The following is a 27,138-nucleotide window of genomic DNA, read 5'->3' as shown; positions in this document are numbered from 1 at the left end:
ACCACACTGCAAAAAGCGGTGGGGGATTGAATGTCTACCATTAAAACCCTTTTTGGGGTCACAAAAGTTTTGGATTAATATGAAATTTGTTTTTCCTCTTCATTTAGGTCTTTTTGACCTTACGAACAGATTGAATGGAAAATAAACGTTATGGTGGGCCCTAGGAATTGCTTAATAGTGATAATCATTATCTCCACTGCTATTTGTGGTGTGGTCCAGATGATCTTTGGATTTGATTCATTTTTTGCATAATACTCTAAAATGATATCTAAAAATAGATGAATAGTATAGATATAATAAATATATCATTCTGGGGCCCATGTAACTTTGATCTCCTTTGAACCGTTCACAGAACTCAAAGCTTGAGGAGCGTCAATGCTCGACTTCGCACGACACGTACCTACAACAACTATATAGCTGGTGTGTGGTACACCAGCCAATCAGCTTCCCAACCAAAATGTCCAGGGAAGCAGATTGGTTACTGTACCTCACACTGGCTGTATGCCTCCTGCATGTCTTATATCCAAACTATCCATCCATTTGATGAGCTTGAGAAGAAAAATAAGATAGATGTAACTATCAAATGGTCCATGCTGCAGAAAGTAGTGACAGATTGAACGTCTACCATTAAAACCCTTTTTGGGGTTATAGAAGTTTTCGATATGAAATTTGTTTTTTCTCTTAATTTATTTCTTTTCGATACAAACATATTGGATGGAAAATAAATATTATTGCCGGTCTTGTGAATTGTTTAATAGTAAAATCATTATCAACGCTGCTGCGATGGTGGGGTCCTGCTAATCTTTTGATATGATTAATTTTTTTTTTGGATAATGCCCTAAAATGATCTAGATGAACGGTGTAAATATAATAATTACATCACTGTGACGTAACTTTGGCGTGCTTTAAACCGTTCGTACAACTGGGAGCTCCGGTAGCGTCGGTGCTCGTCTTCGCACGACACGTACCTACGGCAGCTATATAGCTGGTGTGTGGTACACCAGCAAATCTGCTTCTAATGTCTGGTAAGGGAGCGGATTAGCTGTTACAAAGGTAAGAGGTTGGTGGGTGTTACCGTTACCGTGTGGGGCCAACTTTGATGAATATGTTTCATATCCGGCCCGTCCATCCACTTTTTCAGCTCATTTAAGTAAGTTATCCCAAAGCTTAACTAGACCCAAATTTAGTGGAACACTTCACTGGAAAAAGTGGTGAATTAAAAGCTTTTTTAGGCCACAAAAGTTTTGAATCAATCTAATCTTTGTATTTTCCCTTCATACATTTCTGTTTGAACTTATCAACAGGTTTGATGGCAAATGGACATTACCTATCTTCTTACAGTGGGCCTTTGGAACTTCTAATGGTAAGCCGTTAATCATCACTGTTTCTTGTGGTGTGATCCACCTGAGATTTGGATATGCTTAGTTTTGGGAAAATTATCCTAAAATGGGATGTAAAAATGGATGGAGGGAGTGGATATGAAAAATATGATCAAGGTGGGCCTTACGGTAAGATAACACGCTGTTACCCGGGTAACACCTAATCCGCCCCCTGTAAGTTCTGTGCGAATTGTTTGTCCTTTTCGATGGTTCTCCGTATAACTGCCCAAACAGCGCGCGAGCACAGCAACAACATTGCTCCCGCGTTATTATTATTTTTTTCTGTTGACCCCGCCGGACTCCATTTCTCTTCGATTGTGCTTTCTTCCGAAACATTAGAAAAGAAAAGCAAAATAAAAAACAGAATCGCTACAAATCACAATTCGTCTTAAATTCATCTCAAGACCATGCAAATCACAAACTCTCGTCTCTTCTCCTTCACAATCTCTCTCCTTCTCTTCACCAATCCCACATCTTCCGATCCCCAAACCAATCTCGTAACGGCGGCTTGCGTCTCGAACAATGCAATCGACCCATTCATCTTCTCTTCCAACCTCAATTCCGTCTTCGCCGAGCTCCGGTCCCTACTCAATTCCAGTCACTTTGCCATGGCCCAGCGTATCCACACCATCGAAATGGTCTACGCTATCGCCCAGTGCCGGCACTACCTCTCTACCTCTGACTGCCTCTCCTGCTTCTCCACAGCCACCTCCGAGCTCCAAACCCGCTGTTTGAACAACATCGGGGCCCACGCCGTCTATGATGGCTGCTTCCTCCGTTACGAGAACGTGGGATTCTTCGACCAGTACACACAGCAGTATACACAGCCCTGGAGAATCGGGCTCTGTGGGAATCGTACGGAGGATGGCGGTGGTTTCACGGAGACAGCCAGAGAGGTGTTGAGCGATCTATGCATGGTGACACCGAGGATAGACGGGTTTTCTGCCGCGGTGAGGAGGGAGACGGTGGGGGGCAGAGATGTGTATGGTGTGGCCCAGTGCTTGGTGACAGTGGGTCAGAACGGTTGTGATCAATGCCTAAAGGGGGCATATGGGAATATAGAGAAATGTCCACCAAGTGCGGATGGGAGGGCTGTGGACGGTGGGTGTTTTCTGAGGTATTCAGACACAGCATTCTTTAACGATGATCAGATGACAAATCTTGCACCTTTCCTGAAAAGAGGTTAAGTTGTCTGAAGAATTCTGCACAATATTTATTATTATTATTGGAATAGTACATCAGGTGACCATCACATGGATGGACCACAGCCAAAAAAATTGCTGTGATCAACCATCCAATTGTTTAATGTGGTCTGTTGCTCAACTCTTATCCACCGTCCATTTACAGCCCCCTGATTGGGCTGCTGAGATAGTCCAGTCATTGTGGTCTTTTGGTTGTATCGCCAATCTACATAGTTGGGCCATCAGATCAAGTCTTGATGAGCTTACACTCAGTTCCATGTGTACTGTTAGGGCCTGTTTGGATGCCTGTAAGTTGGGTAAGTGGGAAGTGACTTACAGGGAAGTCACTTACAGGTGGTGTTTGGGGGAGAAAAATAACCTGTAAGTAACTTACAACCTGTAAGTCACTTACAGGCAAATCTACCAAAAAACTGCAGGGGGATGGGGGTGGGAAGTCACTTCCCTGTAAGTCACTTACAGGCTCAATGGTCAGATTTTTAAAAAGAGGGGAAGAGGGAGAAACGCACCAACCCACCAAATCTCTCTCCGTCTCTGCAATCTCTCGCTGCAGTGACTGCCTTCCGTCTCTTCTCCTCCTAAAACGGTAGGGTTTCATCTACCCTTTTTTTCTCCTTTGAAAACGGGAGTGGTTTGACGTTACTCTATAAGGCACGCTGGCATCCAAACAGTCACTTATACGCACCTGCGTATTTTTTCACACGTGTCATGGGCCTTTAATCCGAACGGACCATGTGATGCAGCATCCCATAAAACTGTCAGGGACTGTGGCCTGTGGTTGGTGATCCTGTAGATCGTTTATCTGGTTGGTTTCACTGTGGCCTGTGGTTGGTGATCCTGTGATGTACTCGCAGTGTTGGTGAATCTCTTAGATTGCACAGTTAGAATGCAAGTAATTTAACGATCTACATCAGTGTTGGTGAATCTCTTAGATCCTGAGCATCAAACTCCTCATTAGAGAATGAGAACAACTTTGATGATAGAGTGGGATTGATGATGCGCTGGCCCTTGGAAATTACATCAGATTGCACAGTTGGAATGCAAGTAATTTAATTATTAGATTTTCTATTAATGTTTTTAAGTTTATTCTCAATGCTTAAATTGAGTTATTACTCCATATTATAGATTTTTTGAATTCGTAGGCCCACTTTTATAGCCCACTTGATGATTGGTTTAGCTTAATAATTATCTCAAATATTCATCTTGATGGGCTTAGCAAAATAACATATTTGATCCCATGTTTTTTTATATGATTATAACATTTTAGAACGATTCCTCAATCTAAGCTATGCTCGATGTGAATATACAGCTTTTTACCTGTAAGTAACTTACAGGTTATCCAAACAGGAAAAGTAACTTACCTGTAAGTGACTTACAACTTACATCCAAACAGATTACCTGTAAGTAACTTTCACCTGTAAGTCACTTACAGGTAAGTCACTTGCAACTTAAAAGAACTTACAGGCATCCAAACAGGCTTAATAAGGTTGGGTTGATAGGCCTTAACCCAAAAATCACGGTGAAAAGACGATCATAACCTTCCAATCAGTTTAATTATTTTAACACCAAATCGTCGGCCCTGATGAATTTTCCTTTCAACCATACCTAAGCAGGCTAACTATAGGATGGCTAGTATTCTTGGATCATCATGATCTTTGGGTGATGGACCATCTTATGCACTATTTCTGTCCAAAACGTCTTGGTTGATTTGAAGGGGAAAAAAATGCAGGGAGAAATTTCTCAAACCATCCCTTTTCTTCTCTCTTTTTAGCTGTATGTGCATGTATTGATTGATTTTAATGGCTGAAATGGAACGATTTCAGGAGCCTCCAGCACTAAAAAAGCCGAAATTGGAGGCAGCGTTGGAGCAGCTGCCTTTATCCTGCTAATCATTATCCTGTTCGCAATGCTTCGACGTTGTAAAAGGACTGATAACACTCAAAATAGTAAGAAATGAGCTGCATTTGCATAACTTCTCTTTATCTCTTCTTCTCTCCCTTGTCGATTCCTCGAGTCAATTCTCATTTACTGTTTCAATCTTGAAGAAATCTACAGAGCATGGGAAGTCCCAAAGAGTCCAACCAAATCAAGGCAACTCCCAAAACTTGGAAAGATAACCTCCCTTTCCTAATCCTATCTGAACTCTTAACTGTACTGTTCATGGGGATGCATAAATATCCCCCATTCTTACATACCCCAAATGGTCCTTCAAATGGTGGTTTCTAATGCTTTAGTGTCATCATCATCAAACTAAATGCCACCAACAATGGAACATAATTTTCATAGATACACACTTGGTCTCTATAATACATTTGATTTGCTATTATTCATTGCTTCATTTCTCATTCTACAGGCATCAAATTTCCAAGTTATCTTCAACAAGTGAAATGTAAATTTATATTAAAAAAAGAAACATAAAAAAATAAAAAAATAAAAAAAATAAAAAAATAAAAAAATAAAAAAAAATCAGTGCAAATTCATGGTCGGCCATATAATTCCGAGTTCCCATCAATAGATTGAGGTCTGCTAGTCTTAGAAGAGACTGTAAGCATAAACTCTCGCACCCTTGGTTTTGTAGGAATAATACTAGGGGCAACTGAACTGGGTGCTGCAGTGAATTTCCATTACAGAGATCTCAAATCTGCGACTAAAAATTTCAGTGAAGGAAATAAACTGGGACAAGGAGGGTTTGGAGATGTATACAAGGTAAGGTTCTTCTATTCTATGGTTCTATATGTGTTAGAATGGTTGAATGTAAGACATGAAAGAGGTAGAATAACAATTTAGTGGTAGAAAACTTCATTCCATCTTCTCTGAAAAGAACCATGTTCTTCCATCCATGGCAGGGTGTTATGAAGAATGGGAAAACAGTAGCTGTCAAGAAACTAATGATACATGAATCTGGCAGAGCAGAGGCAGATTTTGAGAGCGAAGTGAAGCTTATAAGCAATCTTCATCACCGGAATCTCGTTCGTTTGCTCGGATGTTGCAGTAACGGCCCTGAACTGCTGCTTGTTTATGAATACATGGCAAATAGTAGCCTTGACAAATTCCTATTTGGTATTATCATCTTTCAAACCTCACTAAAACATTGATTGGGTAATTGTTGATTTCTATTGTGTTTTTATCTGTTTGTTTTCTGGCCTGAAAGGAGTTTCTTGTTATGAGCGTGATCCATATTTCCTGCCAAACTCTTCTTCTGTATAAATGGTTTCTCTTTATAGGCCTGCTGATTTATTGTTTAAACCAAGGATGTGATCCTTGATAGACTGGAATTTCGGTACAGGATCCGTGTAGCCAACGCCATTAGTTGGGATAAGGCTTATATGATGATGGTAGTGGTGGTGGTGGTGGTTTTTTTATTTTTTATTTTAGGCACCGTTTAGCAGACCAAATCCCAAGGTACTTCCATTCAGAGAAAACATTGGGGAATTCCTTGGTATTCCAAAATGCCCCCTTAATAATAAGCTTCATTTCTAGGCGCATGCAGCTTACTTGTTTACAAAAACTGATTTAGAGATAGGTCACATTGCTTTAGATAATGATATATGACACTAGCCGGCCCCATTTAGTCAGGAGATAAGGCTTAAATGATGATTTGGTGGCAATGATACATGCCATTTCTGAGGATTGAGAACTTGATATGTGCATCTGTAAAAGGTTCAAAGCTTCAATTGCTGGATCCCTGACGAGGCATTTGCGACAAATCTTTTTTCGTCATTATTGGAGAAAATGAATGCATTGGTATTTTGACAGCTCATGCATCAGCTTTAATTAATGGAGCATTAGCAGGTTTCGAATGGGCATATGAAGAGGAGAAAATGAATGCATTGCAGCATCTCTGCAGCTCTCATCTCAATTCTAATCAATGGAAGGCCTAGGGGTCTCTTCTTGATGCCCAACAGTCTTTGTTGGGTTGATCAACTCTCTCATTCCCTTTACAATCTATTGGTAGAGGCAATGTGGTTGTTTTGAGATGCTCCATTAATGGACTTTCAAGGGGCTTTTGTCAAACAAGGCAGTCATGAGGAATACACCTTGCATATATCATTGAATCATGTTCATCATTTTCTCTCTTCTTTATATCTGAAGCTGATGAATGCATCGTATGACTATAACTTATAAATGAAAATATTCAACATGACTAATCTGTGACAGTGGTGTCATAGCAGAAAAAGAACAATTACAACATCTTACGTGACAGAACACCCCACCTATGGCCAATATCAAATAAAACAGTGTTTCTAGTTTATGCTGCTAGGTGTGTTTGTTTATGATTAAATTCCATGGAATTTCATGATTAATCAGTTCTGTTTTGGCGCACAATATCAGAAATTTTCATGATATTTGAGTGCAATCAAACTCACCTGTAATGATTGCCATATCTCCTTTCTGTTCTTTGGCAAGCTCTTGCTATCTCTTTTCCAGTAAGCACTGCATTATAATCTTCACTGCATCAAACTAAACAGCAAAGAAAGGTGTATATGTTGGTTGTGAATGTAGCAGTGAAGTGTCCTTTTATTTTCTATGCTTCAGACTGGATACATTTATGCGGTTATTCCTTGCAGGAGATAGGCGTGGAACCCTGAACTGGAAACAGCGATTCGATATAATTATTGGCATGGCTCGTGGCCTTGCATATATGCATGAGGAATTCCATGTTTGTATTATACACCGAGACATAAAATCCAGCAATATACTTCTTGATGATGATTTCCAGCCTAGAATTGCTGATTTTGGGCTGGCAAGGCTTCTGCCGAACAACTGGAGCCATCTTAGCACCAGAGTTGCTGGAACCCTGTAAGTCCAAAGTAATCACAATTGTGAAATTGTCTTGGTATCTGTTTTCTTCTCATTTTCCTTGAAATTGAAAAATATATGCACAAAAGCAATCCTTTTCAAGTTGATGGAGAAAGCTGTAGAATGTCTCTGTAATCTAGCTTTGTGGAACACCCATATGCATCAATATCATGAATTTAACAATCTGAATTGAGTACCTAATTCCCCTGCTATTGTTGTCATTGTTGAAGACTTGAAGAGCTTAGTTCCTCCACATCTTCTCTCCTTTGGGGTATTCTCAAGATCGGGAAGATGTGCAAACCATGAGGGATGCACAGGGATCAAAATTCCATATATAGGGCCTCTTAAAAACTCTAAATTCATCAAAGTCTTCACACTTTAAAAAATTGCTATGTTAAATTTTACTATGTGATGAAAGTGGAAAGTGTGCCAGCCATATCAAGTAAACTTCAATCACATCATAAGTGGACCCATATGCATGCTCATCACCTAAGATCCAATGGCTATAGTTCAATCTTGTTTGATCAAGGCTGTTGATCTCTGATAGCCCACTGAACAGAAAATAATTCCTCTTATTGTCATCTCACTGACAATGATTAGATAGGTCCATTCACCCAATGGTAGGGAGATTTTAGTATTTTGATTTTAAAATTCATCTCGAGAGCTACATGTAATCTCATTGGACAGGGGGTATACAGCACCTGAATATGCAATCCATGGGCAGTTATCCAAGAAGGCCGACACATACAGCTTTGGGGTGGTGGTGCTGGAAATTGTAAGCGGTCGAAGGAGTACTGACATAAAGATCGAACCTGTCACTCAGTATCTTCTCGAATGGGTAATTATTTTCAAAATTCTTTTACATTTTTGTTCTTTGCAGTAACAAGGCTTTGATGATGACAAGCACGACAATTATGATTTTACATTTTGTTCTTCATGCTGTGTTGCTGTGTAAAACAGGCTAACCCTTCGATCCACAGATGGAAGGCAAGAAGCAGCTACTAAGAAATAAAATGGGTATAGTTGTTGATGAGACAATATAATGATTGAAAGTAAAATGTGCTTAAACATTTATACAATTGGACTCCTTATCAAAGGCATGGATCAGTTTTACTATACAAACATGCATGAGCAAGTGAACTCACTCAAGTGGCAACATGGCACACAGAGCAAGGTCCTAGCCATCTATCAGCTGGGTTCTCATTTCATAGATTTCTCCGCTAAAAATAGGTTGATCTGCTCATTAGTTTGCCAACAATAATGTACAAACGAAATGGACGGTTGAAAGAAATTAATCAGCATTCTATATTCAATGTAAATATGTGGCTTTCATGATGAGTAGACCAGCCTAATTTTTGGGCCAGGGCATGTCTAGGTGGCCACACCTAATGGATGTCCCAGATCAGGAACATGTGTCCAGTTTGGAACATATGCAAAACTAAGATTGTTTTGCCTTTCTTGGATGGTTTTATCAGGCATGGAGGCTGTATGAGGAGGATTCATTGATGGAGTTGATGGACAAGAGCTTAGATCTGAACGAATGCAGAACAGATGAAGTGAAGAAAGTTATAGAGATAGGTCTCATGTGCACTCAGGCACCTGCTTCAAGGCCAACCATGTCACAGGTCGTGGTTTTGCTGCTTAGCCAAGGCAATCCAGGTCTTAACGTGATCAGACCTGCCTTCATAGGTGCCCCCGATAGAATTCATAATAGGGCCCTTAAAGACACGTCCACCTCTACCAGGTCGTCCATGTCCAATGCCACCATGTCAATCACCCAAGTCTCAGGCCGTTGAGGTGTCATCCTTCCACTATGTAAAAAATCAGACAAATGAAATAAAGGTTTTTCGATCAAAGACCACTAGTACCATTGATTTGGCTAAAGCCCATTCACTTTCTATTCCACGCCTTGTGAATTTTTATTTACTTGTTTTATTTGGAAGGAATTAGTAAGCTTGTTGGCTTGGGTCAATGAGACTTGGGCTTCAGAACTCCAGGAATCTTTGTCAGCTGTTTGAATGATGTATAGGTTTCGAAGGGCAGAACGAAAATTTGAAAAACCAATTTTTTCCTTCCTTACTGGTCTTTTTAAGAGGAGGAAAGAAAATAAAGAATATGAAAATCGTAGTGATTATTTTTATTGGTATTATCTAGAAATGGATTTCATTTATGAGATATGTTTGTTTTGCTAGTGGAAATCACCACTTCATCTTGTATTTTATGCTAAAGAAATGAACTGGAATATGTCAATCTTTATGGAATTCATAATTATTTTTTTCAAACCAAACATGGAAAAACTAGTGGAACCAAGATGAGAAATAAACTCAAATAAAATTAAAGAATGTGGAGAATTTATATATATGGTACCTCACACCTTTTATATGTTGCAAAAGAAGAAGAGCTTAAATTTGCTGTTGGGTTAAAGGCATGGACTCAGTTTGCTATCTTTGAGATAATTTACTCCCCTTAGTGTGAATAATTTGCCTCCCTTGCATGCTAGTACAAGGAGGTGTGCATGGGCACACTCACCCAGTTAACGGTTTCCATGCCAAGCTTGTGCATGCATATGGGCTTGGCCAAAGCTTAGCATGTTCACAAAGGGCTTAGGAGAGAGATCTTATATATACACTACTCAAGTCTCATTCCCATCCGATGTGGGATTATCTTTTCCCACAAAAGGACAAGACCCAAAAGCAACATAAGGTATAAAAAAGAACAAGAAAAACTACCTTTTTGTTTTCTTTATTTCTTTTCATAATTTTATATTTTTATGAAATATATTATACAATCCTCCACTTATATCGACACAAAAAATCAGGCATAACAAAACACTATTATGCATAAGAGGGCTAATTGTCTTGAACCCTACTTAATGAAACATTTTTGGTCTATAAGAAAATTAGTGAATTAGGTCTTGAATTAAATTTCTTTTATGTAAACTATACACGAGACACATATAGTAGTTTAGAGTTACACTTTGCAGCCATATGCAATATTCCCATTTCATAAGTACTTTAGAGAATTAGCCAAATTTTCACAGGAAGCGGCCTCCCTTCCACACTCATATAGGTGAGTTTATTAATGATGTCTATATAACAAATATCACCCCACCTTATAGGCTATAAACTCGTTAAGGATAAAACTCAACCTTAATTCGTAACAAAGAGTAACATTACTTACATCATTACTTACATGGTAGAGAGGAACTTAGAGAAATGATTTATCCACAATCTCGTAATGCATTTCAACCAGGAATCCTATGAAAGTTGTTTTTCCCATTGAACTCAATTCTTGGAATTTCCAGTTCTTAGGTTGGGTTACTATTTCTAGTAAGGCATTTTTGTATGGGTTTAGGTCCCATTTCCTTTGATGTTTTTAGACTTTTTTCTTGAGTAGGCCTTTGGTTAAGGAATCCACTATATTTTCATTGGAGCTTATAAAGTCTAGAGTTATGACATTATTTTTCAATAGTTATCTCACACAACCATGTTTTATGCAAATTTCTTTAATTTTTCTAATATAACACTTATTATTAGCTCTTCCCATAGCTGTTAAGCTATTGTAGTCAATGAATAATAGGCGGAATCAATTTTGCCATAAAGTTATATCAATTAACAAAGTTTAATCCATTGTGCTTCTTCACCAGCTATTGCTAAAGCAACCAATTTGGATCCTATAGTAGAATGATCTATACAACTTTATTTTTTTATTTTTACAAAATAACTCAAATTGCCACGGTAAAGATAAAACTATTGGTAGATTTGGAATCAACAATCCCTGATTTCCAATCTACGTCACTATAGCTTTCAATTATAGCTGGGAATCATTAGTAATGAATGTCAAGATCCCACGTCCTTTTAAGATACCTTAGAACCCTATAAATTGCATTCCAATGCATGTAACTTAGATTACTATAATATTTACTCAACTTTCTTACTACAGAGGCAATGCCTAATTTAGTGTAGTTCATAGCATAGATTAGATTGCCAATGACACTAGCATATTCAGTCTGAGATACTTCTTCACCTAAATTTCTTATTAGTTTTATACCAATGTCGAAAGAACTATACATAAGTTTAGATTAAGACAATCCTAAGTGAAGGACTATGATATAGTAATAACTCGATGAGACCGAGGTCGAATCCATAAGGAATGGGGAACACGGTCTAGAACTAATCTAAGTCTAATCGTTTGTCTGAGTTTTTAATCCAGCGATTTAGAAAAGGGTTTTAAAATAAATAAATAAAAGACTAAGGATATAAGAATCCACTCATAGTAATCACAATATCCAATTTACTGATTCAATGGATAACTCAACTTAAATCGAAGGCCTATCCTATCAAACTGGATTATAAGGCAATTACATCATCATTCATGCATCAAAACAAATTTGAACTTTAATTGAATTGGTTCACACATCATGCACTGAAAGGACAAGCTATAGATGTTCGGGGGGGGGGGGGGGGTTGAATTGGACAATAAAAAATATTTCGATATAATGCGGAATAATAAATTAATGGAATATAATTTTACAAAGTATTGAATTCTTGATATCAAATAATTCGTAGGACAACCTTATGTCATGACGTCTTTGAAATCAAAATATTAAACTAATGCAAAGAATAAGTAAATCACAATAATAACACAAATAATAATATTCAATCACCACAATGCACAAAAGAGTTATAGTGGTTCGGTGCCTCAATGCAACTTACTCCACTCTTAAAATTACTACCCTCGCAATTTTGGCTTTCACCATTTTAAGGTTTTTCAGGTTCACCTTAACAACCTTATACAATTATTGTGCTTTTCATGGGCTATCACAATCAAATCTGCTTTGTGATTTTACAGGATCACCACAAACAAACCCGCTGAGATTTCCAAGTTATCTCAGAAAAACTCAAACTGAAATAATTTAAAAGACAATACTTATCTTTGATTCGGCAAGCCGAAGTCATAGTTGTAATCTTCGATTTGGCGAGCCGAAGTCATAGTTGTAGCATGAATGCCGCGATCTTCTTCTCAGGATATTAATGAAGTCGTTGTATGAGTTCAACCCAAAAAGATATAAAAGGATCTAATAGATTTTTAATGAAATAAATGAAACCCTATTGCTGTAGATTCGATTCTCTCTTTTCTCAAGGTAAAGTAAGGATTACTCTATCAAAACAATTTAATCAAACCTTAAGAAGGAGAATGAAATAAGATAATAATAATAATAATAATAATAATTACAACACAAATAGCTTAATGAGTCTTAAAGAATTTTTCTTTACAAAATAATATGAAACTATAAATTTTCGTTGTTTTTAGAGTAAGAGAAAACCTCTATTTATAGCCAAGGATCAACATCTTAAGGAAGACTCATCATTGCAAGTTCTAAATTGTCTTGGTTCGAAGTTTAAAGCATCTGTACGTGTCAACCATCAGCTGGTATAACCTTAGAATGACCCTAGGTTAGGTGTATTTCACTTGGTATCATAATAAATATAATTCTACGTAAAATACACTGAAGTTAGGCCAGCTCGACTTCTAGTTCGGCTAGCCTAACTACCCTCCGCTAACCCAATACATTTTGGGCAAGTATACAACAAGACAAAGATTTTCCCTGTCAAGTTCGACCAGCCCAACCTTGGGTTTGGTCAGCCTAAGTGTGTTCAGTCAAGTTTCCATCAACATTTAATTTATGGATCTCAGGGAGACTCGGCCAGCCGAACCCTGTATTCAGCCAGCCAAATTTTTAAAAGATCTTATCCTGTGAAATCCGAGTGTCGTTGGAATGCTATCGATAGAATTTGGCCAACCGAACAGAAAATCTGGCCAGCCGAATTTCCAAGACCTTTGGCTATAAATAGAGGCCTTTTCTCATTCATTTTTACAATGAAAAATTATTAACAATATACTCAAGTAATGAAAGAAAGTCATAGCCTTCTTAAGCTATTTGTGCAGTAAATCTTATTTTAATTTTAGCTTATTTTATTCTATTTTCTCAAGTTAATTTTAATCATTTTCAATAAAGTAATCCATAATCTACTTGAGAATCAGATAATTGAATTTACAGCAATAGGGTTTTTGTTTATTGAAAATACATTAGATCTTTATATTATTTTTTTGGTTGAACACATATACGTCTTCATCAATATCCTAAGAAAGAATATCACTGCAATCAAGCTACAGTTATATCTTCAACTCGACATCAGAAGATAAGTACTGTATTTTATTTTTTTATCTTTTGGGTTTTTCTAAGAGAGCCCTAAAATCTTAGTGGGTTGTTTTGTGGTGATCCCGTGAAAATCACAAATTGGGTTTTGTCGTGATAGCCCGTGAAAATCACAAGAACTGTATTAGGTTGTTAAGGTAACCCTGTGAAAACCTTGAAATAGTGAAGCCAAAATTACGAGGGTTGTAATTTTGGGAGTGGAGTAGGTGTGGGGTTAAGCACCAAACCACTATAACTTCTTGAGTAGTCGTGTTGAATGTTTATTTTTTTACTATTTTTCTTGTGATTAATTGTCTCTTGCTAAGTTTGGTATTTTGATCTCAAAGACATCGTGAAATAAGGTTGTCCTGCTAAAATCTTTTAGGTGATGGTTGTCCTACTAACTATTTGGAATCAAGATTTCAATACTCTAAGCAATTTAGAATATTTGTTTTATTATTCTGCATTATTTTGAATTATTTTGTACTATCCTATTCACCCCTCCCCCCTCTAGGACATCTATAGCTCGTCCTTTCACACAAACATAAAGGCAAGCAAGGAAACTAGGTCACAATTCATGACTGACTAGCAAAGGAGGGGTGTCCATTGGCTTTGACATTCAGTTGCATACAATCTTTGCCGAAGAGCTGTAGACACCCCACCTCAGGCTGATAAGCTTATTGAATTTGAACTGATGGATGGACAACCAAACCATAATCCTAAACCCCAACCCTAGAAGCCTTAACCTTAAACTCAACTCATTCAACCTAGTCAAGCCAGTCAACCTTACCTTGAACCTTAGGAACCTAAAACCTTAGAGCCATGAGTTAGTTCGGTGAGTTAACTCAGCCAGTCAACTCACCCAATCAACTCGTTTAGTCAACTCACTCAGTCAACCTACCCAACCCTATAACCCTATCAACTCACTTAGTTAAAACAAAAACCAAGCCCGAACCCAAGCCCAAAAGCAAGCCCAATTGGAGAAATATGTAAAACCGCAGAGAAGCAACCATTACGGTAGAGCCTTCACATGCTTGGAGGATGCTACCTGCTAAAGTAGGGAGTCCAAGTGGGAACCGTTAACATCCAGGTTGTCGCCAGTAATGTGGCACTCCCCTTCTTTGGGGCAGCATCCCTTAAGTATGTGGAATTCTCATTTTACAAACCTTAAGTATACGGTTGAAGTGTATTTACTCCAATGCCAATCTCTTTACCCAAAATTTTCGTTTTACCACCTCATTCAACTCATGAGATAATGCCATGTGGCAATCTCCTATCCTATCCCTTCACCCACTTTTTATCCCTAGGATTATCGGGAATTACAAGAAAACTAGGTTAGAGGCTATAAATAGCCCCCTCCCCTTCTCATTTCAAGCATTCACTCACCCCCATCTAAGACATCCAGAAGAAATCTCTTAACCTTAGCCTTAGCCATAGCCGTTTAGCCATCCTTCCACCAAGGAGAGTGAGAGTGAGAGTGAGAGAGCTCAACCTTGGTCTAGTCTAGCCTAGTGAGAGTCCAAGCCTTTTGAGCCACCTAAGTTCAAATCTGAGCCACTCAATCTAGCCTTGTGACACTAACGTTCAAGCGTCAATCAGTTTCATCAAATCAATGCATTAACATCGTACAACATTCGTTCTCTTCTCAACCTCCTTGGTCCTCATATACATCAATATCATAGTGCGTTTCATCGTTTTCTCACACTTGACTGGCGGGCGTATGATCTGAGGCTTACCAATATAATCGAATCTTTCCCATAAAAAACCTTAGCCAGTTAGCTGTCATTTTAGCATATACATTGTATTCCATCATTTTCTCATATTTGACTGGCAGGTGTATGATCTGAGGCATGCCAATATAATCAGAATAGATCCACCAGAAACCTCAACCAGTTGGCCAGTGAAGATTGTACATCCGTACGGGCATAGTAGGTGCCTAACACCTTTCCTCTATATAACAGCGGTCCCTTACTTGAATCTCGAAAATGTAAACTCACGAGTCATCTTAGGGTTAAGGATCTCTGGGCTCTCAATCTTAAGCATTTTTATAGGTCTAACCGACTATAGAATCATAATAATTGGTTAGTGGCGACTCTAGTCAAATATTATATACCCTTTTACTCATTTTACAAAAACCTTCGAGCGAGTCAACAAGTGGAAAAGTGAGAGTCGATCTCCTGTCCCCTTGGGAAATCCACCCTAAAGCATCCACAAAAACATAGATGAGTTATGTGACTGCGCAACAACTAAAAGATCTATTAAATGGAGTTTCATTGGGCAGATTGCCCAGTATGGACAAAGGCTTGTTTCTCGACCACACAACAGGGGTATGGTACGCGATTGTGTAACTGCACTCAGTTGTGTGGGTTTGGCAATTCATACGTCCGAAGACCTATATACCCCTCCCCTCTCTCCATTGAGGCATTAACAATCAAGGAGCACCAGGGGAATCAGAGAGATCTTCGAGAGTTTTCAAGTCTACAAGTCGAGGCATTTAGGTATCTTGTAGTGCGATACGAGAGAAGAGAATGAAAAAGATGCAAGAAGCAGAACAGAAGATCAGTCTGTTGCATGACCACACGACAAGGACTATTTGCGCGGTCACGTAACAGGAGTCCTGACATGTCCTATGATCATGCTTTTTCCAAATTAGTCCGGGATTTGGTCTCCTATGCACATATCATATTCATATCAACGTAAGGCAAGGAACTCGCACAACTCTTCTATCATGGTGACAGACATTATACAAGCCAAGATGCTGTCAAAATTATTAAATTATTATTAATTATACCAATTAAAATATATTTTATTTTAGAATCAATGGCGATGTGAGGGATATAATAAGAATTAAGATTAATGAAATAAAATGATGATGTTTGTTCTTTAACTTTCTTTTGTTATTATTGAATATGGATATTCCAATATCCATTAAAACACCTGTGACAAGTTAGTTCGATTTTCCTCATAACAAGATCTATAAATAGAAGAAGAATTGGTGAGACTCATATAACGACACAAGATACACCAAACAAATTAAATCTATCAATTTACCTTAGCTCAATCTATCATAGGAGTAGTGATAATATAGATAATCCTTAGTTCTAATCAAAGTCTACACTCATATGAAGGGCTTGTCCCTTATCCATTACAACTAGTTCTTTCAAGAGGTGCATTCTTGCATTCATTCTCTGTGATCGATTGTAAGTATTTCCTTTTGTTTGATTGCAAATGTATACTAAAAAGTCATTTATAGTGAAAGGTAGGGAGCAACCTATCTTCAGAGGAAGAACCCCACCCTCTTACCATCTTTTTATAATCTTATCATTATTCTGCCAGTGGTTGGGAACGTGACCAACCTCCTAAAGTTTGGGTTATATATGACCTAAAGTTTGGGTTATATATGATCGCAATAGACTGATTTGCCTATATCGACGCTTTGTGTTAAAGTTGATTGGTTTGAATCAAGCTGTTATATCAATTATGGCACTCTCGCAAACACTGCATGCAATAGAAAAGAACCCGAACATATACATTATTTTCTATGGTATGGCCCACTCGATGAGTGTATGGGGCTGTATTTTGCACAAATTGATCCTCATGGTGGGGCTAACCTATTGGATGGGATGGATGTTGCAGACAAATGATAGGTTGGAAGTCGTTGGCTTGGATGCAACTTATGGGCCCACCGATTGCATGTAAGCATTACGCAATAAAAAGTGGCAACCAATCAAGCCCTTGGAATTTCTGTACGAATTATTATCATTTTTTCAAGGGTTTTTTCCGACTACAAATCCCACCTTTTACCCACTGTCTTTTTTGAATGCTTCCAAACATTACTTTACAAAACTAAACCATTATGTACAGACACACTATTTGCAGACGAAAATACCCTCGCATTCACAATGGCACCGTTAAATACACGGTGCCCCCGTGGAACTCTGTCTTGTCTATGGTGGCACCGTCCAATAACAAAAAAAGGGCCAAAGGCTGTAGCTAAAGACCTATAGCTGTGGATTACAATCGTAGCCAGTTGTAGCGTAGCCAGTGCTTCATTAGATTCGTAGCCATTGCTTCATTAGATTCGTAGCCATTAGTTTTATGGCTACAGATCTAATTCGTAGTCATTACTTCTGTAGCGAAAAGTACATACAACTACAGATAATTGAGCTAGCCTAACATGAAATTGAACGAGCCTAACATGAAATTGAGCGAGCTTCAAATGGAATTGAATGAGCCTAACATGAAATTGAGTGAGCCTAACATGAAGTTCAATGAGCCTAACGTGAAATTGAGCGAGTCTAACATCAAATTCAACGAGCCTCAAAGGAAATTCAGCGAGGCAAACATGAAATTCAACGAGCCTCAAAGGAAAATGAGCGAGGCTAACATGAAATTTAACAAGTCTCAAGGGAAATTGAGTGAGGCAAACAGGAAATTCAGTGACATGAAATTGAGCGAGGAAAACATGAAATTCAATGAGCCTCAAAGGAAATTGAGCGAGGCAAACATGAAATTCAACGAGCCTCAAGGGAAATTGAGCGAGGCAAATATGAAATTCAGCGAGTCTGACATGAAATTGAGTGAGGCAAAAATGAAATTCAACGAGCCTCAAAGGAAATTAAGCAAGGCAAACATGAAATTCAATGAGCCTCAAAGGAAATTGAGCAAGGCTAACATGAAATTCAACGAGCCTCAAGGGAAATTGACCGAGGCACACATGAAATTCAGTGAAGCTAAGATTGAGTGAGACTAACTTGAAATTGAACGAACCTAACTTAAAATTGAGTGAGATTCAAATGACAATGAACGAGCCTAGAATGAAATTAAGCGAGGCTAACTTGAAATCGAGCGAGGCAAACATGAAATCGAGCGAGCTTCGAATGAAATTAAATGAGCCTAACATGAAATTGAGCGAGCTTCAAATGAAATTGAACGAGCCTAACATGAAATTGAGTAATACTAACTTGAAATTGAATGAGCCTAACTTGAAATTGAGCGAGCTTCAAATGACATTAAACAAGCCTAGAATGAAATTGAGCGAGGTTAACTTGAAATTGAGCTGGCAAACATGAAATTGAGCGAGCTTCAAATGAAATTGAACGCGCTAACATGAAATTGAGCATGTTAGCCTCGTTCAATTTCATGTTAGGTTCATTGAATTTCATGTTAGGCTCGTTGAATTTCATGTTAGCCTCGCTCAATTTCAAGTTAGGCTTGTTCAATTTCATGTTAGTCTCACTCAATTTCATGCTAGCCTCACTCAATTTCAAGTTAGGCTCATTCAATTTCATTTGAATCTCGCTCAATTTCGTGTTTGCCTCGCTCAATTTCATTTGAAGCTCGCTCATTTTTATGTTAGCCTCGCTCAATTTCAAGTTCAGCTCGTTCAATTTCCTTTGAAGCTCACTTAATTTCATGTTAGACTCGCTCAATTTCATGTTAGCCTCACTCAATTTCAAGTTAGGCTTTTGAAGCTCGCTCAAATTGATGTTAGCCTCGCTCAATTTCATGTTAACCTCGCTCAATTTCATTTGAAGTTCGCTCAATTTCATGTTTACCTCACTCAATTTCATGTTAGGCTCTCTCAATTTCATGTTAGCCTCACTTAATTTCAAGTTAGCCTCGCTCAATTTCATTCTAGGCTCGTTTAATGTCATTTGAAGTTCGCTCAATTTCATGTTAGCCTCGCTCAATTTTAAGTTAGGCTCGCTCAATTTAATGTTAGCCTCTCTCAATTTCATGTTAGCCTCTCTCAATTTCCTTTGAGGCTTGTTGAATTTCATGTTAGGCTCGCTCAATTTCATGTTAGCTTTGTTGAATTTAATGTTAGCCTCGCTCAATTTCCTTTGAGGCTCGTTGAATTTCATGTTTTTCTCGCTCAATTTCATGTTTACCTCGCTCAATTTCCCTTAAGGCTCGTTGAATTTCATGTTAGACTCGCTCAATTTCCTTTGAGGCTCATTGAATTTCATGTTTGCCTTGCTCAATTTCCCTTGAGGCTCGTTGAATTTCATGTTAGCCTCGCTCAATTTTCTTTAAGTTTCGTTGAATTTCATGTTAGCCTTGCTCAATTTCCTTTGAGGCTCGTTGGATTTCATGTTTACCTTGCTCAATTTCCTTTGAGGCTCGTTGAATTTCTTGTTAGGCTCGTTGAATTTCATGTTATGCTCGCTTAATTTCTTGTTAAGCTCGTTCAACTTCACTTGAAGATCGCTGAATTTCATGTTAGTTTCGTTCAATTTCACGTTATGCTCACTCAATTATCAATAGTTGTTTGCACTTTTTGCTACATAATTAGTGGCTACGGATTAGATCCGTAGCCTCTGAGCTATGGCTCGAGCTTCAAAGCTTATGGCTACGAACATAATGATGCATTGGCTGGCTGCCTTCTAATGGCTACGGTTGTAATCCGTAGTCATATGTATTTAGCTAAGTACTTTAACCCTTTTTCTAGTGTTGGACGGTGCCACTGTGAAATCCACGGTGCCACCAACAATACAGAGCTCCACGGTAGCATTGTGGATATCACAGTGCCACCGTGAATGCATGGGTATTTTCATCCGTAAATACTGTGTCCGTATATAATGGTTTAGTTTTGGAAAATAAAGTTTGGGAGCAGTTACACCCAGATCCATAGTTCAACTGGCAGACTGAGTGGAGATACCTCGTTTCAACACTTGAGGTCTTGGTTTCGATCTTCAGTGGGGGTGGCTAACTTGGAGTGTGTGCCGGGTGTGTACTAACAAGCTAACCCCCAGAAAAAAAAGGTTGGGGAGCATTTGGAAAAGACAGGGTAAAAAGTGGGATTTGCATTCTAAAAGACTCTTTTGGAAAATAAAGTTTGCGAGCGTCAGAAAAGACGGTGGGTAAAGAGTGGAATTTACGGTCGAAAGCTCTCCGTACACGTGCCTAAATAGCAGGTGAGCACAACAGCAACACTGCTCCCGCATTATACGTATTATTTTATGTTTCTACGGTTTTTTTCTGTTGACGCCGCATACTGCATTCCTCACTTAAGACCCTGCTTTCTTCCGAAACCACGGAAAAGAAAGAAAAGAAGAGGAAAGAAAATTAAAAAACAGAATTGCTAAAAATCGTAATTCGTCTGAAATTCATCTCAAGACCATGCAAATCACAAACTCTCGTCTCTTCTCCGTCGCAATCTCTCTCCTTCTCTTTTCAAAATTCACATCTTCCGATCCCCAAACCAACCTCCTAACGATGGCTTGCGACGCGTACAATGCAACCTACCCCTCCATCTTCTCTTCCAACCTCGATTTCGTCTTTGCTGAGCTCCAGTCCCTACTTAATTCCAACCACTTTGCCAAGGCCCAGCGTGCCCACACCGACGAATTGGCCTACGCCATCGCCCAGTGCCGGCAGTACCTCTCTACCTCCGACTGCCTCTCCTGCTTCTCCACCGCCACCTCCCAGCTCCGAACCCACTGCTTGAACGCCGACGGGGCTCATGCCGTCTATGATGGTTGCTTCCTCCGTTATGAGGACGTGGGATTCTTCGATGAGTATACACAGCCCTGGAGATCCGGGTCTTGTGAGAATCGCACGGTGGATGGCGGTGGTTTCACTGAGATGGCCAGGGAGCTGTTGAGGGATCTATGCATGGCAACACCAAGGATAGACGGGTTTTTCGCCGCGGCGAGGAGGGAGACAGTAGGGGGCAGAGTTGTGTATGGTGTGGCCCAGTGCTTGATGACAGTGAGCGAGAACGGGTGTGAAGAATGCCTGAAGGGGGCATATGAGACTATAGAGAGCTGTCCTCCAATTGCCAACGGGTGGGCCGTGGACGGTGGGTGTTTTCTGAGGTATGCAGACACAGCATTCTTTGACGATGATCAGATAACAGATCTTGCACATTTCCTGAAAAGAGGCGAGTTCTCTGAAGAATTCTGCACAATAGTAAATTTTTTTTTTTCATTGGAGTAGTACATCAACTGGATCATCACATGGATGGACCACAGCAAAAATAAAATAAAATTGCAGTGATCAACCATCCTAATTATATAATGTGGGCTGTTGCTCAACTCTTACAGGACTGTCCATTTACAGTCCCCTAATTGGGCTGCTGAGATAGTCCAGTTATTTTGGTCTTTTGGTTGTATGGCCAATCTACATAGTTGGGCCATCAGATCAAATCTTGATGAACTTACACTCAGTTCCATGTGTACTATTAATAAGGTTGGGTTGATGGGCCCTGATGAATTTTCCTTTCAACCATCCGTAAGCAGGCCACCTATTGAATGGCTAATATTGTCTAATCACCTTGAACTCTGGGTGATGGACCATTTATGCACGATTGCTGTCCAAAATGTCTTGGTTGATTTGAAGAAAAAAATGCAGGGAGAAATTTCTCAAACCGTCCCATTTCTTCTCTCTTTTTACCCATATGTGCATGTAATGATTGATTTTAATGGTTGAAGTGGAATGATTTCAGGAGCCTCCAGCAATAAAAGAGCCGAAATTGGAGGTGGCATTGGAGCAGCTGCCTTTATCCTGCTACTTGTTCTCTTGTTCGCAGTGCTTCGATGTTGTAAAAGGACTGAAAAAACTCGGAATAGTAAGTCTTTGCCTCTTCTTCTCCCTCTTGTCGATTCCTTGAGCCAATTCTCATTTACTGTTTCAATCTTGAAGACATCTATAGTACATGGGAAGTCCCAAAGAGTCCAACCAAAAGAAGGCAACTCCCAAAACTTGGACAGATAACATCCCTTTCCAAATCCTATCGGAACTCTAACACTACTGACCTTGAGGATGCATCAATATCCCCCATTGTTAAACACCCCAAATGGTCCTTCAAATGGTTGTTTGAAATGCTTTAGTGTCATTATCATCAAAATAAATCCCACAAACAATAGAACAGAATTTTCATAGATGCATACTCGGTCTCTATAATTCACTTGATTTGCTATTATTCATCAGTTCATGTCTCATTCTGACAGCATCAAATTTCAAAGTTTTCTTCAACTAGTGAAATGTAAGTTTATATATATTCAAAATAGAAAAAAAAAAAAAAGAAAAAAAAAAAGAAAACAATGCAAATTCATGGTCAGGAATATAATTTTGAGTTCCCAACAATAGATTGAGGTCTTCTAGTCTTAGAAGAGAATGTGAGCATAAACTCCTACACCCATGGTTTTGTAGGAAGAATACTAGGGGCAACAGAACTGCGTGCTGCAGTGAATTTCCATTACAGAGATCTCAAATCTGCGACTGAAAATTTCAGTGAACGAAATAAACTGGGACAAGGAGGGTTTGGAGATGTATACAAGGTAAGGTTCTTCTATTCTATGGTTGTATACCTGTTAGAATGGTCAAATGTAAGACATTAAAGTGGTAGAATAGCAATTTCTTTTTCCTCATGAAAGAGGTAGAAAACTTCATCTTCTCTAAAAGAACCAGCTTCTTGCATCCATGACAGGGTGTTATGAAGAATGGGGAAACAGTAGCCGTCAAGAAACTAATGATACGTGAATCTGGCAGAGAGGAGGCAGATTTTGAGAGTGAAGTGAGGCTTATAAGCAATCTTCATCACCGGAATCTCGTTCGTTTGCTCGGATGTTGCAGTAACGGCCCTGAACTGCTGCTTGTTTATGAATACATGGCAAATAGTAGCCTTGACAAATTCCTATTTGGTATTATCATCTTTCCCACCTCGCTAAAACATTGATTGGGCAATTGTTTATTTCTATTGTTTCTTTAGCTGTTTGTTTTCTGGCTTGAAAGGAGTTTCTTATTATGAGCATGATCATATTTCCTGCCAAACTCTTCTTCTGTAGAAATGGTTTTGCTTATAGGCGTGATGACCTATGATTTTAACTGAGGATGTGATCCTTGATACAGTCGAATTTCAGTACAGGATCCATGTAGCCAATGTCCATTAGTTGGTATTAGAAGGAATTCATTTCTAATAGTTCGGATGAGGCTTATATGATGTTGGTAGTGGTGGTAGTTTTTTGTCTTAGGCACCATTTGTCAGACCAAATCCCAGGGTACTTCCATCCAGAGAAAACATCGGGGAATTCCTTGGCATTCCAAAATGCCCCCTTAACAATAAGCTTCATTTCTAGTTGCATGCGGCTTAGTTGTCTCCAGAAACTGAGGTAGAGATAGGTCACATTGCTTTTTATAATGATATATGACACTAACTGACCCCATTTAGTCAGGATAAGGCTTAAATGATGATTTGGTGGCAATGATACATGACATTTATGGGGATTGAGAACTTGATATGTACATTTGTAAAAGGTTCAAAGCTTCAATTGCTGGATCCTTCACGAGACATTAGCGACAAATATTTTTTGGTCTTTAGTGGAGAAAATGAATGCATGGTATTTCGACAGCTCGTTCATCAGCTCTAACTAATGGAGCATTAGCAGGTTTCAAATGGGCAACTGAAGAGGAGATAATGAATGCATTGAAGCATCTCTGCAGCTCTCATGTCAATTCTAATCAACGGAAGGCCTAGAGGGTCACTTCTTGATGCCCGGCAGTCTTTGTTGGGTTGATCATTTCTCTCCATCCCTTTCCATTCTATTGGTAGAGGCAATGTGGTTTTTTGAGATGCTCCATTAAAGGATTTTCAAGGGGCTTTTGTCAAACAAGGCAGTTATGAGGGATACACCCCCCCTTGCATATGTCACTGAATCATGTTTGCTGAATCATGATCATCATTTTCTATCTTCTTTCTTTCTGAAGCTGATGAATCCATTCTATGACTATAACTTATAAATGACAATATTTGAGATACCTACTCTGTGACAGAGGTGCCATAGCAGTAAAAAGCAATCACAACATCTTACGTGACAGAACACCCCACCTATGGCAAATATCAAATAAAAAAGTATTGATAGTTTATGCTGGGTGTGTTTGGTTATGATTTGGTGCAAAATATCATGAAATGATCATGATATTTGGTGCAATCAAACTCACCTATAACGATTGCCATATCTCCTGTTCTTTGTCAAGCTCTTGCTACATTTTTTTCCTAAAAACACTGCATTAGAATCTTCATTGCATCAAACTAAACAGCAAAGTAAGGTATGTATGCTGGTTTCCCATTGTGAATGTATCAGTGTAGTGTCCTTTTATTTTCTATGCTTCGGACTGGATACATTTATGGAGTTATTCCTTGCAGGAGGTAGGCGTGGAACCCTGAACTTGAAACAGCGATTTGATATAATTATTGGCATGGCTCGTGGCCTTGCATATATGCATGAGGAATTCCATGTTTGTATCATACACCGAGACATAAAATCCAGTAATATACTTCTTGATGATGACTTCCAGCCTAGGATTGCAGATTTCGGGCTGGCAAGGCTTCTGCCGAACAACTGGAGCCATCTCAGCACCAGAGTTGCTGGAACCCTGTAAGTCCAAAGTAATCACAATTGTGAAATTGTGTTGGTTGCTGCCATTGACCATATCTTTATCTGTTTTCTTATCATTTTCCTTGAAATAATTGAAAAAATATATGTACAAAAGCAATCCTTTGCAAGTGGATGGAAAAAGTTGTAGGATATCTTTGTAATTGAGCTTTGTGGAATGCCCAGTCTCTCTATGCATCAATATCATGAATTTATTTTTTTTAATTTATTTTTTTAATTTATTATTTTTTTTTTTTAAAAGCCAACGTATCCTTGTATTTCATTGATCAACCCAAAATACCTATACACCAGTGAGCTCCTTTTCATAAAACAGGAGACCCAACCTGTCAACAGAGGAAATAATTACAAAAAAAACACCCAATGGGAATCAGCCCATCTCTATGCATCAATATCATGAATTTAACAATCTGAATTGAGTAACTAATTCCCCCGCTATTGTTGTCATCGTTGAAGACTTCATGAACTTAGTTCCTCCTATTCTTCTTTCCTTTGGGGGATTCTAAAGATCGGAAAGATGTGCAAAACATGAGGAAGGCTTGGGGAACATACTTCCATATATAGGGTAACTTAAAAACCTTAAATTCACCAAAGTCTCTATAGTTTCAAAAAGTTTACAGTTGCTATGTTAAGATTTTGCTATGGGATGAAAGTGGAAAGTGTGCCAGCCATATAAAGTAAAATTCGATCACATCATAAGTGGCTCCATCTGCATGCTTATTACCTAAGATCCAATGGCTAGCTCAATCTGGTTTGATCAAGACTGTTATTTCTGATAGCCCATTAAATAGAAAATCACGCAGCTTCTGTCAACTCACTGACAATGAAGTTTTTGTCAATTATCATAATTCATGGTTGGATCAATGGTAGGGAGATTTTAGTATTTTGATTTTAGATTTCATCTCGAAAGCTACATGTAATCTCATTGGACAGGGGGTACACGGCACCTGAATATGCAATCCATGGGCAGTTATCCAAGAAGGCCGACACATACAGCTTTGGGGTGGTGGTGCTGGAAATTATAAGTGGTCAGAGGAGTAATGACATAAAGATTGAACCTGTGACTCAGTATCTTCTTGAATGGGTAATTATTTTCAAAATCTTGTACATTTTTGTTCTTTGCTGACCCTAAATAGCTGGAACAAGGCTTTGATGACGACGACCATGGCGATTATGATTTTACATTTTGTCCTTTGTGCTGCATTGCTCCGTGTAAAACCCCTTGGTTCCACAGATCAAAGGCAAGAAGCAGCTACTAAGAAATAAAATGGATATAGTTGCTGATGAGACATTATAATGATTGAAAGTAAAATGTGCTTAAACATTTATCCACTCGGACACCTGATCAAAGGCAAGTGAACTCTCTCAAGTGGCAACATGGCACACAAGAGCAAGATCCTAGCCATCTATCTGGTGGGTTCCCATTTCATAGATTTCTCCACCAAAAATAGGTTGAACTGCTCATCTATTTGCTGACAAAATTTTACAAAGGAAATGGATGGTAGAAAGAAATTAATCAGCATTCCATATTCAATGTAAACATGTGGCTTTCTTGATGAATAGACCTGCCTAAATTTTGGACCAGGGCATGTCTAGGTGGCCACACCTAATGGATGTCCCAGATCAGGAACATGTGTCCAGTTTGGAACATATGCAAACTAAGATTGTTTTGCCTTTCTTGCATGGTTTTATCAGGCATGGAGGCTGTATGAAGAGGAATCATTGATGGAGTTGGTGGACAAGAGCTTAGATCTGAACGAATGCAGAACAGATGAAGTGAAGAAAGTTATAGAGATAGGTCTCATGTGTACCCAGGCACCTGCTACAAGGCCAACGATGTCCCAGGTCGTGGTTTTACTGCTTAACCAAGGCCGTCCAGATGTTAACCTGATCAGACCCGCCTTCATAGGCGGCCCTGCTAGAAATCATCATAGAGCCCTTAAAAACACTTCTGCCTCTACGGGGTCATCAACATCCAATGCCACCATGTCGATCACCCAAATCTCAGCACGTTGACATGTCGGCCTTCCATTTGATCGAGATTTGTAAAAGATCAGATAAATGAAATAAAGGTCTTTAGGGTAAGCCAATCGACTTTCCTATGCCATACGCTGTGAATTTTTATTTATTTTATTTGGAAGGAATTAGTAATCTTGTTGACA

The 27,138-nt window shown here is 38.8% G+C and overlaps 2 protein-coding genes across 5 annotated transcripts; both read left to right on the top strand.

The window, feature by feature from the left end:
• Window positions 1–1,657: 1,657 nt before the first annotated feature.
• Window positions 1,658–27,138, top strand: LOC131242989 (cysteine-rich receptor-like protein kinase 44). Of its 4 annotated transcripts, none has more exons than XM_058242026.1 (7): window positions 1,658–2,561; window positions 22,030–22,152; window positions 22,737–22,864; window positions 23,014–23,227; window positions 24,730–24,961; window positions 25,910–26,060; window positions 26,672–27,138. In XM_058242026.1, the coding sequence occupies exons 1-7, from the start codon at window positions 1,787–1,789 to the stop codon at window positions 26,990–26,992; spliced, it is 1,944 nt and encodes a 647-aa protein (XP_058098009.1). In that variant the 5' UTR covers window positions 1,658–1,786; the 3' UTR covers window positions 26,993–27,138. The 4 variants fall into 4 exon arrangements, with proteins under 4 accessions (XP_058098009.1, XP_058098008.1, XP_058098010.1 ...); XM_058242025.1 differs by lacking the exons at window positions 22,030–22,152; window positions 22,737–22,864; window positions 23,014–23,227; ... (1 more) ...; window positions 25,910–26,060; window positions 26,672–27,138 and adding exons at window positions 4,402–4,524; window positions 5,157–5,284; window positions 5,425–5,638; ... (1 more) ...; window positions 8,066–8,216; window positions 8,854–9,548; XM_058242027.1 differs by lacking the exons at window positions 22,030–22,152; window positions 22,737–22,864; window positions 23,014–23,227; ... (1 more) ...; window positions 25,910–26,060; window positions 26,672–27,138 and adding exons at window positions 5,157–5,284; window positions 5,425–5,638; window positions 7,147–7,378; window positions 8,066–8,216; window positions 8,854–9,548.
• Window positions 20,560–21,781, top strand: LOC131242992 (cysteine-rich receptor-like protein kinase 2). The gene has a single exon (XM_058242030.1). It carries the CDS (start codon window positions 20,703–20,705, stop codon window positions 21,519–21,521), a length of 819 nt encoding a protein of 272 aa, XP_058098013.1. The 5' UTR covers window positions 20,560–20,702; the 3' UTR covers window positions 21,522–21,781.

This window comes from Magnolia sinica, chromosome 4 (assembly GCF_029962835.1).
Source record: "Magnolia sinica isolate HGM2019 chromosome 4, MsV1, whole genome shotgun sequence".
NCBI lineage: Eukaryota > Viridiplantae > Streptophyta > Magnoliopsida > Magnoliales > Magnoliaceae > Magnolia > Magnolia sinica.
The sequence above is the reverse complement of the archived record's forward strand: the minus strand, read 5'-3'. Positions and strand labels throughout refer to the sequence as shown.

Bases quoted from the DNA above. Each gene is read 5' to 3' on its own strand.
- LOC131242992 (XM_058242030.1), top strand. From the start codon at position 20,703: ATGCAAATCACAAACTCTCGTCTCTTCTCCGTCGCAATCTCTCTCCTT.
- LOC131242989 (XM_058242026.1), top strand. From the start codon at position 1,787: ATGCAAATCACAAACTCTCGTCTCTTCTCCTTCACAATCTCTCTCCTT. The intron at 22,153-22,736 runs GTAAGTCTTTGC...ATGGTTTTGTAG, and splicing joins GACTGAAAAAACTCGGAATA to GAAGAATACTAGGGGCAACA. The intron at 23,228-24,729 runs GTATTATCATCT...TATTCCTTGCAG, and splicing joins CCTTGACAAATTCCTATTTG to GAGGTAGGCGTGGAACCCTG.